The sequence below is a fragment of the Temnothorax nylanderi genome, unplaced genomic scaffold (genome assembly GCF_030848795.1).
Source record: "Temnothorax nylanderi isolate EJ_2023f unplaced genomic scaffold, tnyl_v1.0 TNYL_tig0150_pilon, whole genome shotgun sequence".
Taxonomy (NCBI): domain Eukaryota; kingdom Metazoa; phylum Arthropoda; class Insecta; order Hymenoptera; family Formicidae; genus Temnothorax; species Temnothorax nylanderi.
Window position 1 is genome coordinate 344,818 of NW_027249212.1, and position 13,802 is coordinate 358,619.

Here is a 13,802-nt window from a genome sequence, read left to right on the forward strand (position 1 = left end):
TGTAAGCGAAGTATAAATAAGTTGTGTAAGCTCCCGCTAACCGATGCGTCACTTCCGATATCTAGACTCTAGTATTAAGATTAATAATTGTTATTAATGGTGGGCGGGATATGTATGTATTTAATTTCCATTTGTAACGGTTGATGCCGCACGGCCGAATCACGCGCGGGCCTCGGGTGCGAATTGTAGAACCGGGGGTAACCGACGAATCCGCGGTCCGCGAGACCGCGGCACAGGCAGTCGCTCTAACGAATTATTCTGGCATGGTCGCATGAGTCCGTCGCGTAACAGTCACCCGCCGATCATTTGAGAGCTCATCTAGTCACTATAATAATTATCGTATTCTCTTGTCGATGGATTTAACTTTGACGCGGAGTGCCTCCGAGAAATTATTGTATTCGATACTCTAACTATTTCCATGCGAACATTATATAATTTGACGAGTGCTCGCCATTTCACGGCAAGCGTGACCGGTGCGCATCGCGCCCAACGGTGTACTTCTAAGTTTGAATAAATCTATTTACCAGCATTTTGCATTGTACCTTTCTATCGTACAAATACTATCCTATCTTTAATGGTACTCTATCCATAAAAAAAAAATTAGCTCGATATCTCAAAATTTGCGGAATCAGAGCAATCACGTAGATTTTTTTTAGACAGAAATTGGTAACTCTTTTATCATTAGCAATTTTTTGAATTCTATTATATTCCTCAGTTTTTTCTACCCGTATTTCATATATAATACTTTAAGATTTGGTTGATTAGGAAAATCTGAACAGGAAAAGTCATTAAGTACGACTCTTTTAAAGAATTTAAAATTTTAGATATCCCGAATTTTTTTTTCAAATTTGGTTGTAGCACAATAGCACATAGCCTATGTTACTCAGGAAGAATAAGCTATCCACCAGTGTAAAAATTTTTGAAATCGATTCAGTAGTTTCTAAGATTACCCTGAACAATGGTACAAACAAACTTTTCCCCTTTATATAATAGTAGAGATATAACCAAATAATAAACATTTGTTTATAAAGGACAAATATGTCTTTCAGTCAGGGACTCGCAATTTACTCTTTCGGGTTGTAATACAAATCATGTAAATTATAAAACTAACAATCGAAAGAAAACGCATATTCAAACTGAGCAAACTCGAACTCTTAGAGACCATTTAAATAATAGAAGAATATAATGAGATGTTATGATGTTGCATTAAACAGGTTCCAAGAATAACTCATACAGTACACTTTATCTGAGGGTCGTCCTACAGACATCATTTTGGGATATCTCAATAACCGCAGGACATCCCAAAATGGTCTCAGATATCCGGTGGATATCCAGCAGATGCATAAATGTCCGGCTATTTAGTATCTTGCAGACATCTTAGATGACGTCCACAGGATATCTGAGGCAGACCGAAAAATGTCGCAAGATATTAATTATATAGCACTCGCGATATTATATGGATATTCTATATACAATGAGCCGGAAATTATAATGGTTTAACTAGAAAGGGGATAATTGTACAATCATGGACAGAAATATTGTTCCTCTTTTGTGATAAATTTCGGAATGCATTCGTCTTGTCCAATAAAAGAATTCTCCCATTGAAAAATAAATTATAAAATTAAACAAACACATTCCAAAACTTATAACAAAAAACTTAACCTTTCTATCCACGATGTAGGGGAGACTGGGGCTAAAACGTCAGTTTTTTTTCGGTGCCGATTTTTAACAACAAAATAAATAATTTTAGTTAAATGTGGTATACCACTGTAAAGAGTGAACCTTTAGCTACAAAATTTATATAGGAAATTTTTGTCTACGTCGCTTTGTTTAACCGGTATAGAGCAAAAACGACAACGGTGGAAAAATTGAAACCTAAAAAATGCCGGGGTTTAAACGTCACACTGCATTTTCAATACATATACGTACATCTAATCCTGAAAAATGATAGGATACATTTTAATAATTGTTTTTCAAGAGAAAAATATAAAAATTTATTTAAAATTTTTATGCGAAACATTATTAAAAAATAGTTACGAGGATTCTTCTTTCCGCAAAAGTCACTCGCCCGACTTGTTTCACTCCTCGACGTCCGATGACTCTATTCGGTGTCTGAACGGTTGTAATTCCCGTCTCATCCATATTCCATATGCAGTGAGCCTGGAAATGCCGGACTAGACTTGTATACTACACGTTTGAATAATAATAACACGTCAAACAAAAGAGAGTAGTATGAAAAGAAATGTTGTGAGTGAAAGGAAGGGGGGGGGGGGTGTTAGAGTTGCGTAGGGGTCACTGCTAATTCTGTGTATATTATTATTATACTATGTAATAGATTATATAAATTAATAAAATTAATATCTCGAAAACTATGCATTGTGGTTTGCGGTATTCTTTTTCTCAGCGAAAGATCTATCAAATACACCTATCAAATTGAGGGGCCCCGGAAATAACATTCTTGCTTAATCTAATCTTATTTCAAGATTTCCACGTCGTTGGAACTTGAAACTAAATATATTTTCAAATCAACAATATTATTTTTTTTCTGTGTGATCTATTGACTATTCGTTCGCTTTTATGATGTTCTGTTTGATTATTTAAATGGCGCGAACAGTCTTAGATGATAACGATATCTAAAATTTATTATTAATAAGCTTTTTATAAAATTTTTTTAAAAATTGTATATATAAGAAATATAAATAGTTTTACCAATACAAGGGTTATCGAAATGGTTAGAACCATTGACTTAATATCAATCATGCAAATCATATGCAAGTGTTATGCGTCCGTGATTCGATTCCGGCCCGGCCTACGCCTATGCTGGGTATACAATTAGAGAACGAACAGCAAACGCGAACGTTCGGACATTATTCGCATTTGTGTTCCTTGGTTGTCTGTTCTTTTTCTCGGTTGCGCCAAACACCAGAATTCGACTAGATTCGGTGTTTGCTGCATTTAGCAATTTGAGATTTTTGATTATATTTGTTGAATAATGACAACGAACGTTTGCGTTCACTGTTTGTTCGGTGTTCGTTCGCTAAATGTATACTCAGCTTAAGAGTTTGAAAAGTTATATTGTTGGCATATTGCAAGTGATAGACGGTAAGAGCTTAGTAAGACAGACTCAGCGTCAGTTCTTATACTTTAAATTAAAAGAAAGATGCATTGAGAGAGTGAGCGAGTGAGAGAATTTTCGAGCCAAAGGATTAGCCCTACGAAAAAAACTAAAGAGACCTATTTGTGTAGAATTCCAAGATAAACAACTTCCATTTGAAACATTTTTTCGTAACTATATCCGTTTTCGAGAAATTCAGCAAAAACTTTTTTGGGGAACAGATTTTTTGGAGGCCTCTTTAAAAAATTAAGCAACAGGAGTGGAGGGGTCGGATTTTTAGTACGGTGGTCAGAGAACTATTCTGACTAATTCTAATCAAATTACCACTATTATCAAAAAAGTTTTAACTTTTTTTTGTGTCCTTTGTGCTTGGACAATATTGGGAATTTGGCCACTTTGACTTTCCGTATCTCCAAAATTATCCTCAACTTAAAATTTGCTGAGATTAATGTCTCATCATGTAGCATTGTTTGGCATACAATTTGATTCGAATTTAGAAGACCACAAAATTGGTTGAGGGTCATTCTCTATTTCCACCATATTTGTTACATAAACTGTTCAACACTTTTTAAGAGTTTTCTCTTTATAATAAATAAATTATTGCAGTTACTAATGACCTATCCTCAAAGAAGAACCGTCTATTTATTATTTACTGCAATATCTTTTGTCTTTTGCGTGGTACAGATTCGACGGTCATGTACTGATACTTCATTTTATTGAACTTTTATTTGTGAAACATCGCAGAGGTCAGGCTTCTATCTCTCTGCTGTTGCAACATTATTAAATACGCGTCGTATTTAATATCGTACAAAGTATGACGAAGCCACGTGATCTGTGTATCTTAGTAATTATTTTACCGAACAAATCTAAGTGCTATAAGAGAATAGCAATGAGAAAAGAAGAGAAAGAAAAAGGAGGCCAGTGAAATGGCCAGATGTGACAGGGAATGCAAAGAGAGCATTTCATAACTTATTATTTACTATTTATAAAAATAATTGTTTGTTTGCGCTGCAATGCAGTTTTTTTGTGTAATAAAATACTGCAATAAAATACTGTAATACTTTATTGACTATATAGTAAAATAATTATTTATTTAATATATTTTATACATTTATTACATTTTATTTATATTTTTATTTTGTGACCGATAATGACACGTGTGCAAAGTGTTACTCTTACGGTGCTATTGACAATTATTGTGTAAGCAAATAAAACCTTTCTTTAGCCTTTTATGATCTTCATTAAGTCGATATTTATTTCAAGGGCTTGCTTTCGTTTTATAAACAGGGATAAATTTTACACGAAGTGGCTGAGCAGGGCGAAGTACCAAATCAACCTGCATCCTAAGATTCTTTAAATAATCAATAGGCTCCAAGTAGAAATTGTGTACCAGAGGAGCTATCATGGCCTTCATTTCCAGCATAGCAAATCGTTGACCTACAATTTGGTACATATCGTAATCTGTTAATATAACATGGTATTATACAATACATATCAGGATATAAAAAAAAAACAGTGTACCGATGCAGTTACGTGGACCAGCACTGAATGGTAAATACGAATAAGGATGACGATGTCGGATCTTCTCAGGCAAGAATCTATCAGGATCAAATACTTCTGGATTTGACCAAAAATTAGGATCTCTGTGGACTCCGTAAATGTTAAGATGCAAGAATGTTCCAGCAGGTACCAAATATGACTCTAAAAAGCATATCGTACAATATAATTAAGATTTAGAAATAATAATTTAAGCTGCATTAAAATTTTAAAATTGAATATATACATTGAAAAAATGTCTAGTAATCCTTGGTTGTTATAATAATCCAGGCTTGACTAATGTTACCAAAAACCTTGGTGAAGTAGTTTCAACTAAACGTATAGGTGATTGCGACGAAATAATTTGGTTACACTGTTGGAAAATTTTTGTAGTTTTGTTTAAAAAAGTCCTTGTTAAAATTTTTGTGTAAAATAATCAACACATACATGTGTAGATTTAACATATGCCTGCTATGTTAATTTAACTTAACAAATTTAAAATGCAAAATTATTAAAATAATTTAAAAAAATATGTTAAAGTACACAATTTGAATGTATTTATTAAATGTGTTAAAATTTACAGAAAAATAGTGTTAATTTTGCTCTATAACAGAAGTGGGAATAAAAATTTACAGAAAAAGAGTGTTGATTTTATCTTACAATCTTAACAACATAAAAGTTATGTTAATTGTACACATAATTGACCTCAAATTACGATCAAAATTACATTTCCTTTCTGTTGAAATATTTTAACATAGTATCGATGTTACCATTTAACACATCCATATTATGTTAAATTAACACAAAAATTTGAGTGGCCCGTTTGGGACATGTGATTTATGTTATATTTAACACAAATTTTCCAACACTGTAATGTTAACAAATAATTCTAGCAAAACCTGATATGATTTGGTTAATATTGGCAAAGTTTGATAATTATTATCAAGTAATGATAAATGTAACCAAATTGCTTACTAAATAATTGAGTAACTGTCAGCAAACCAATCAGATAAGGCTTTTTAAGACAATTTAATACTAATTATCAAACTGTTTGTTAATTATCATTAAACTAGAGTAATTTTCACGAAACTGTTTGATAATAAGTACTACATAATTTAGTTGGCTCAACTAAACGCAAAGTTTGATTTTTTAAAATGTGTATAATTATTACAAAATGTATTGTTATTATTAAAATTGGTAATAATAATCAAATATTTCAAAAAAACCTATTACTAAATGGATTCACAAATTTTTTTTAGTGTATCTAATGCAACATAGGGATAGTTGCTCTATAGTTTGCAAGATAAAAAATATAATGTAATTATTATTTAAATTTTATTAAGCATTACTTGCTTAACATTATTTTCTAAAAAGGTAATTATGCAGTAATACGGACCACCCTCCGATGACCTTGAACTTGACATATGTTGTCAAGGTCACCCTCCTGAGTGACCTTCAGAAGGTTTTAGTCGTTGCTCGTTTTTTATTAAAAAGTTATTAACAAAAAAGTTTCGAAAATATAGCAGTTATTTTAAGTATTGAGAGGCATAAATGACTAATATTACGTCTTTTTTTTAAAGTAAAGAATATCTCGTTTCGCGTGAAAGTCGCTACTTTACCAAAACACAACATTTAAAGCAGTGAATAAACGAATGAAGTATTCCATACTTCAGAAGAAAATTTACTTGTTTTGGTAAAGCAGCGACTTTCTCGCGAAATAAAGTATTCTCTGCTTTAACAAAAAGGCATCAATTTATCAACAATTTACTGCTTTAAATGTTGTATTTTGGTAAAGTAGCGACTTTCACGCGAAACGAGATATTTTTTACTTAAAAAAAAAGACGTAATATTAGTCGTTTATGCTTCTCAATAACCTTAAAATAACTGCTATATTTTCGAAACTTTTTTGTTATCTAATAACTTTTTAATAAAAAACGAGCGACGGCTAAAACCTTCTGAAGGTCACTCAGGAGGGTGACCTTGACAACATATGTCAAGGTCAAGGTCATCGGAAGGTGGTCCGTATTACTGCATAATTACCCAAATTTTTAAATCTTTGAAATATATGGAAATATTGCTTTTTATGCGTATTTACTTCATACATTTGTTGACATGTTGCGTAATACATTAAAAAATTTATACAAGAAAAAATTGGTTAAATGCATACGTAATTTTACGTCTTCCGCAGCAATTCGTGATATTAAATACACGCTGGGATATAAGCGCAATGCTTCCTTTATACATCTGTCTAAATATGGTAGGTCTTGCAATAATTTCATGGTATATTTCTGTTCATTCTCTTGCAAGGCTATATCGACTTCGTTCCTGACACGATCCTGTATGATTATTGTTAATTAAAAGGCGTCTTTTGTTATTGTGATATTTTTACGTAGAAACAAATATATTCCGGGAATATTTATTTCACAAACGTTTTGATTAATTCGCATTTGAAATATGTGTATATAAATTACACTTAAGATATAAAAGAATATTTGAAACATGTGCGTACGCTTAAGCGTATGCGTATATGCATGCGTGCGCGCATAATTTCTATATATCTATTAATACAAAAAAAGCGAATCGTGTACATATACACACTTAAAAAAACATTTAAAACGTTAGATATTGATTCATATTTAATCCTCCGTCTGCATACGTTTTTTTTGCCCCGTCGGAGTGGGTCTACCACGTTCGACGCTATCTTTCTCTACCTTAAAGTATTTTTAAAAATCTGGAAAAAATCATGAAACATTGTAGTTGACGATTTTATAATCATTTTGATAAATATCATTTATTTAATATCTTCTGGCAGATTTACAAGTTTTACAGATAAGCAGATATCATTTTGGCTTGGACGCCGTAGACTCACGTATACAGACGGAGGGTTAACAAATAACTTTTGGAAGCAATTAATTTCTTTGCCTAAGAATGGCGGCTCATACTTGACGATGGATACCTGAATGTCGTTATGCTCAGCTAATAGTGCCAAAATGTAGCACAGACCCATCGCTGTAGTGTCATGACCCTATAATATAATCGTATACACTAATGTATCATATACCGATAAATCAAATAATGAATAAAAATGGTTAAAAAGAAATGTACCGCAAACATAAAAAGATCAACTTCTTCTTGAATATCTGAATCAATCATAAGGCCATCGCGAAATGCTGCTATTAAAAGGTCCAACATTGCAAGTCGTTTTCTTCGTACTAAATCGAAATATGTAAACATGTCTGTATCAAATTAACAGCCAAATTCTTCTGTGACGTTTTTGTTACATAAACTTGACTACGTTAAGAATTTAAACTATATGTATAATATTCATAAGTTGTAAAATATAATTTATGATATTGAACCAACCAGATTTAAAGAATAGCTACCGATTACATTACGTACTTCCTACCGGTTCTGCGTCATCTCTATTTGCCGACGTGTCATTATCAAAGCTTTTCAAGTATTGCCCATTAGTACGATCATGATAAAGTTTTCTTTCAGCAATTATCTATGTAAATACAACATTAATGGTTTTTTTTTTATAAATACATTAGTAATGTGTTGTTAACATTCATAAATTTTAATTTTTCTACGTAATAATCATGTTGTAATTTTTTTGTGTTGTAATAATTCTAAATAGATACTGTCTAAATATAATATTAAGTAGCATTTTTGCGTACTCGTTTAGTAAATCCATGTAATATCTTCAGCATCTTCTTTTGCTCTCTACCTTTAGACGTCAACGAGAATATCCAATCGCTGTGCAGCCATTGCCTACATAGTCTAAATAATTAATAAATGTTAGGCATGTTACTTTAAGAACATAATAATATTTGGAAAACACACATTTCTTTAATTTTTTTATATACTTTTGCAATTTGTACTATTTCAGTAACTATATGAAAAAAAGAATACATTTAAACACTAATAAAATTATGCTACAGAGATATGCAAAATCTTATATAGTTAAAACATTATACCTTCTTTTAACTATTTATTCTTATATTTATTTCTGTTTATTTTCAAATAGACAATTTAACAAATATGTAATTTATAAATTCCTAATTAACGAAAGTGTTGTTTTACATTAATTATTGTATTATTATACTTACCTCTTCATATAATTATACAATATGAACTCATATTTTAATTAAGACAGAATATGGATATACAGTTATTTATTACATCTAATAACACATGAATTATTATACCTATAAATAAGAAGTTCGCCCATTTGATGAACCGCTTCTCGATACTGTTGCTGGAAATCACCAAGGCCTCGTAAAGAAGTGCCCATGGCAGTTTCTGCAAACGCATTTGTAAAAGTATCATGATAATATTATCATATATATTTCAAAAGTATCTGTGGCTGTCAAAATTATATACGAATCAGTATCTATGTTGTGATATTGATACTTACAGTTTTAAAAATTTGATTTTAGTATAATTTTATTTATCAATAGGAATTTATAAAATAAAATTTACAGTTATGAACACAACATACCACATATTGCATTCAGCGTATGTTCGCTAAAAAATGGTACTAAATCTTTCACAACTGTGTCTCCTGCATTTTTCAAAGATTTGGTCATGTTTTCACTTTCCTCGATCAAAATCTGAATAAACTGCTGTAATATATTAAAATGAAATGTGGGGGTTAATATCTTTCGTCGTGAATGCCACTTGGCGCCTGAAACATAAATAACATATTGCATAATTGTGTGATAACAATGTGTAGTAAAACATATATTTTTTTGTTTAAAATTAATTGATTTTCAATAATTTTAATTTTCAATAACCATTGAATATTACTAATGTATTCTTTTTGTGATATGCGTTTAAACTTTTGCGACAACACATCGTGTAATAAAACGAGAAAGAAATTCTTTGTAATACGCTTAATTGTTATCTCTTTTTATAATATTTATATTTAATATGATTATATCATTTAATAATTTATTTTTTTATATTTAATAATACAATTATTTTTTTCATGATTGATATAAGATATTGTGAACATATGTAAATCTAATTATGTTCGAAACCGCGAGCCCTCCTTAAACCCCGCGTGAATTCATCTCGTAATCTCCGCGGGAATTGCCTCGATTACGCGAATCATGCGTAATATTATATCAAGCTAAACTTAAATTTATTTCGGGAATAACCGGTGTTATTCTCAGAATCTTCGAGAGGCAGAAAAACTGTTTCTTTTTCTGCGTAGGCTGGCTCTCTCCTTTTGTCTCGGGGTCTCAGTACGCGAAGTAAAATACCCGAGACAAAGCGAGAGACTTCAGCGAAAACAGTTGATCGGCTGTCGATCCCGAAATCAGCTGAGTTCAAATTAAACGAATATTCGGTAGGTCGGCGGCCGATTGGCTCGACTTTTCCGGCTCGTTGCCGGGAATCCGGTGTTCGTGTGACGCGCTCGTATAAAATCCCGGACTTCTGCGTGCGGCCCCGCACTCGATTATTACCCGGAGCGATTACCGAATATAACTGTATTGCTATATATAGGTACTGAACCGAAACAATAGCTTGTCTTTCGCAGCGATTACCGAGAGACTTTCGTGGCTCGCGTCAAGTCTCCTTTCGGTATGAACCGTAGCTCGCGGAACGGAGAATTTTTCGGCGTTCGCGAATCATCAAATCCGTGGCTCGCGGACTTGCGTAACCGAATCAAAGACAATGGCCCCGTTCAGCAGAACGTTTATTTTGCAACGGTTGGAAGTTTTCTGAGCTCAGATTGGATTATTCTTTAGATCTAAAAGAATAATCCAATCTGAGTTCAGAAGATTTCCAACAGTTGCAAAATAAACTTTCTACTGAACGCAGCTATTGTAAATATTGTAAATATGGACTTATATTTCGACTGTGTAAATATACTATAGATTTAAAGACAATTTCTCGAATTAAGCCTCTCTTCCGCGCCTCATCTCCGATTCCTTCCTCCGCTCGCGCACAAATTATTAATTAATATTGATCTAATTCAAGATAATCGATTGAAAGAAATAAAGTAAATATTTTTAAATTGAATTCTCTTGCGTAATAGAATATATGCTATTTACATTTAACTAGCACCACAGACGCGCGCTTCGCGCGCGCTATTTAGCTTTAACATTATGCTATTACTATTACACTATTAATTTCTTGATACACACAACTGTCAAAATATACGATGACAGCTGCAAATGAAGTAAGCGCAGCGAGAAAACCAATCAGCATCGCGGAAAAGCGGCAACAATAAATTCGACTATCGACTTAACATGCCTTTTTTTAGAAAGGATTACATAGATTTGTTTTGTTATCAAAATTGAAACTTAAAACAAAATTTAATAAGAAGCCAAAGCAAAATTTAATAAAGCATCTACCATTATTTACATTTACATTGATATCGTTATGTTACCTCCACTAGTGAGAAGACCAGTACCGAACCACGGATGTAAAACATCATAAAGAAGACTCTTTTCGATGTGTTTTGTGCTGCTTAATATTGTCTGAAATTACAGAAGATATATTAAGTTAAACGTTATTTAATACAGATGCCATTTAAATAATCAATTAATTGATTTCAAGAGTATTTTAAATATTCAATCTTCTTTGACAGATGAATGAAGAGATAATCATCTTTAATCTTGAATATTTAATTATTTCCGACTTTTGACGATTTAAACATATTTTTTCAAGATAAAAAACATCTTATAAAAAAAGTAAACATCTTATCGCTAATATATCTATTTATAATATAAAAAAAACAGAATAAAATTTCTTTCATATTTCACCTCTAAATCATTCGGATGACGGACGGAAATTATAGGAAAAAAGAAAAACCATATTTTAAAAATGGGATAAAACTCGTCAGTTATGGTAACCAGTAGCTTCCATTGTTCTTCTAAAAAATGTATGTATATGTTTATTATGTACATTCACGGAAATATTATAAATATTGATTGAAATATGTATGATTGTCTTTATCGTTATATTTAATGTAGGTACCTAGATATTTCATTGTTCCTCAAATAACTTCAATGATCAGAAAATGAATGTTATTGCTTGAAAATATTTACCTATAAGCTTAATAATTCTTAAAAGTAGTTAACGTGCAATAATATCGATAATTATATATCTCAGAGAAAAATGTTTGCAAATATTATATTTAAAAATTTGTGGGCACAGGTGAATATTTATTTACGGGAATATTGTATGTGAAGTTATAACTTACCTCGTGAAACAAGATATTGAAATGCATTTCCAACAATCGGATAACCTGATGGTCCTGGTATAAGATTGATAAGTCGCCCCTTTTTTCCATGATAGTGCACATAATAATTAGATATCAGTAGAATAAAAATAAGTAATAGCAATATAATAGTGATCATTATCGGCCGACGAAATAATTAGCCAGTTTAAGCAAGTTTTGTTTCCTTCTGCTGTCTTCTTTTAATGTCTAAAAATTCAATTGATTAGAAATCAACACATAAAAAGAAGGGCATAGAGCCACAACAGCGTGTTTGTGCCGTAACTGTTAACTAAAATAATATTTTGACAAATGTTTAGTCTTTATCAGACCATCTTTAATGTGATAAGTTAAGATTTATCATAAAGACCGGTGAACAAAAATACAAAAATATAAATCACAATAAACTTATTAATCGCATTAGTTCTTATCACTCTACTATATACTGTATAAAATTTGAATTAAACGCACTTTGTATTTCTTCAATGTATAAAAATCGAAGAGTATACTGAAATGAATTATGGATTTACAAATATTTAATAACATTTCATCGAAATAAACGTGTAAGAAAAATGTTTTCTGAATACGTACATAAGTAATGTGATGAGATGATCATGGTGTTCTATGTAGAGAGTCAGGTTGTAAAATTTTCACTAATGTTATTAGTTCATTGACATGTGACATGTTATGTGACATGTTGTTATTTGTGAATTGTTATTTATTTCAGTTTATTTCTCGACTCTTATTCTTTAAAGAAATAGGATGTGCGTTCGATTTGAATTTTATTTAACGATAGGAACTAATGCGATTAATGAAATGTATTGCGGTTTTTATTTTTATCCTTTTGTTTACTAGTCTTTATGTATTATTTTAACTTATTACACTAAATATGATCTGATAACAGAGCAAAACGTTTGTTAAAGTATTATTTTACATAAAGGTTACGAATACTCTGTTGGGCACTACGCCCTCTTTTTTATGTGTTGATAACTTCTTTTAATTCTTAAATTACACAAATCACTAAATATGTATCATTTAAAGTCTTTATATTTTAAATACGTTTGGTAAGTAAAAAGTACGCTAAAATACTCTATTAATACTTTATTGACACTAACAATTTTAAAGAGATAATGTATTATTTATTTGATTAAAAAATGTGCATGTGCACAACAAACATGTAAATTTAGTAAAAATTAATTTTATTTCTAAATATTTTAAAGATATTACATTATTACAAATGTTTTCGTTACTATGAAGTGTTTCACAATAAATTGAAGTTCTTATATTAAACGCTTGCGAGTAACTGTTCAGTTCTGGTACTGATCTATTGATTATTCGTTCGCTTTTGTGATGTTTTGTTTGATCATTTAAATGACTTGAACAGTCTTAGATAATAACAACATCTAAAATTTATTATTAATAAGCTTTTTATAAGATTTTTAAAAAAATTACTTATATAAGCAATATTAATAATATCATCAATACAAGAGTTATCGAAATGGTTAGAACCATTACAAATGTTGCATATGATTTGCATGATTGATATTACAATTAATGAAGAGGTTAATATGGAATGATAAATGTTCCGTATCTATTTATACAACGATCTGAAAACTTCTTCAACTTTTTTCGATTACTTTTCTTAGTGCTGCAATGTCAGCACAAACAGTATGTAATATAATACATTTTATAATAAAAAAATTGTTTTGATATTGTATAAATTGTGGTGATTGCATCATTATCTCTCCAACCGCCGAGAATGCTCTAGAGTCAAGAGTCTAAAGTCTAGACGCTCATACGTGGAAATATCAAAAGACACAGTAGTGTCTCGCGCTAAGTACACGTGCAGCGCGAGACACTACGGTGTATATTTACGCGAGCAGGAGAATTTTTAGTATGTCCTATAAAGTTTATAAGATT

At 31.2% G+C, this 13,802-nt stretch overlaps 1 protein-coding gene across 3 annotated transcripts; it reads right to left on the reverse strand.

Annotated features, from left to right (window-relative positions):
• Positions 1-4,185: 4,185 nt before the first annotated feature.
• LOC139777476 (cytochrome P450 4C1-like) lies at positions 4,186-13,230 on the reverse strand. 3 transcript variants are annotated; one of them, XM_071714911.1, is made up of 13 exons: positions 13,110-13,230; positions 11,868-12,092; positions 11,428-11,537; positions 11,052-11,142; positions 9,153-9,338; positions 8,860-8,953; positions 8,329-8,431; positions 8,051-8,156; positions 7,757-7,863; positions 7,608-7,676; positions 6,819-6,987; positions 4,637-4,816; positions 4,186-4,552 (listed from the first exon to the last, which is right to left on the reverse strand). In XM_071714911.1, the coding sequence occupies exons 2-13, from the start codon at positions 12,022-12,024 to the stop codon at positions 4,374-4,376; spliced, it is 1,551 nt and encodes a 516-aa protein (XP_071571012.1). In that variant the 5' UTR covers positions 12,025-12,092; positions 13,110-13,230; the 3' UTR covers positions 4,186-4,373. The 3 variants fall into 3 exon arrangements, with proteins under 3 accessions (XP_071571012.1, XP_071571013.1, XP_071571014.1); XM_071714912.1 differs by having other exon boundaries at positions 13,118-13,195; XM_071714913.1 differs by lacking the exon at positions 6,819-6,987 and having other exon boundaries at positions 4,332-4,552.
• Positions 13,231-13,802: the final 572 nt, after the last annotated feature.

Excerpts from the sequence above, each read along its gene's own strand:
- LOC139777476 (XM_071714911.1), bottom strand. The coding sequence starts at position 12,024 with ATGATCACTATTATATTGCTATTACTTATTTTTATTCTACTGATATCT. Across the intron at positions 8,157-8,328 it reads TACATGGATTTACTAAACGA|ATAATTGCTGAAAGAAAACT; the intron begins GTACGCAAAAAT and ends GTATTTACATAG. Across the intron at positions 7,677-7,756 it reads TTGATCTTTTTATGTTTGCG|GGTCATGACACTACAGCGAT; the intron begins GTACATTTCTTT and ends ATTATATTATAG.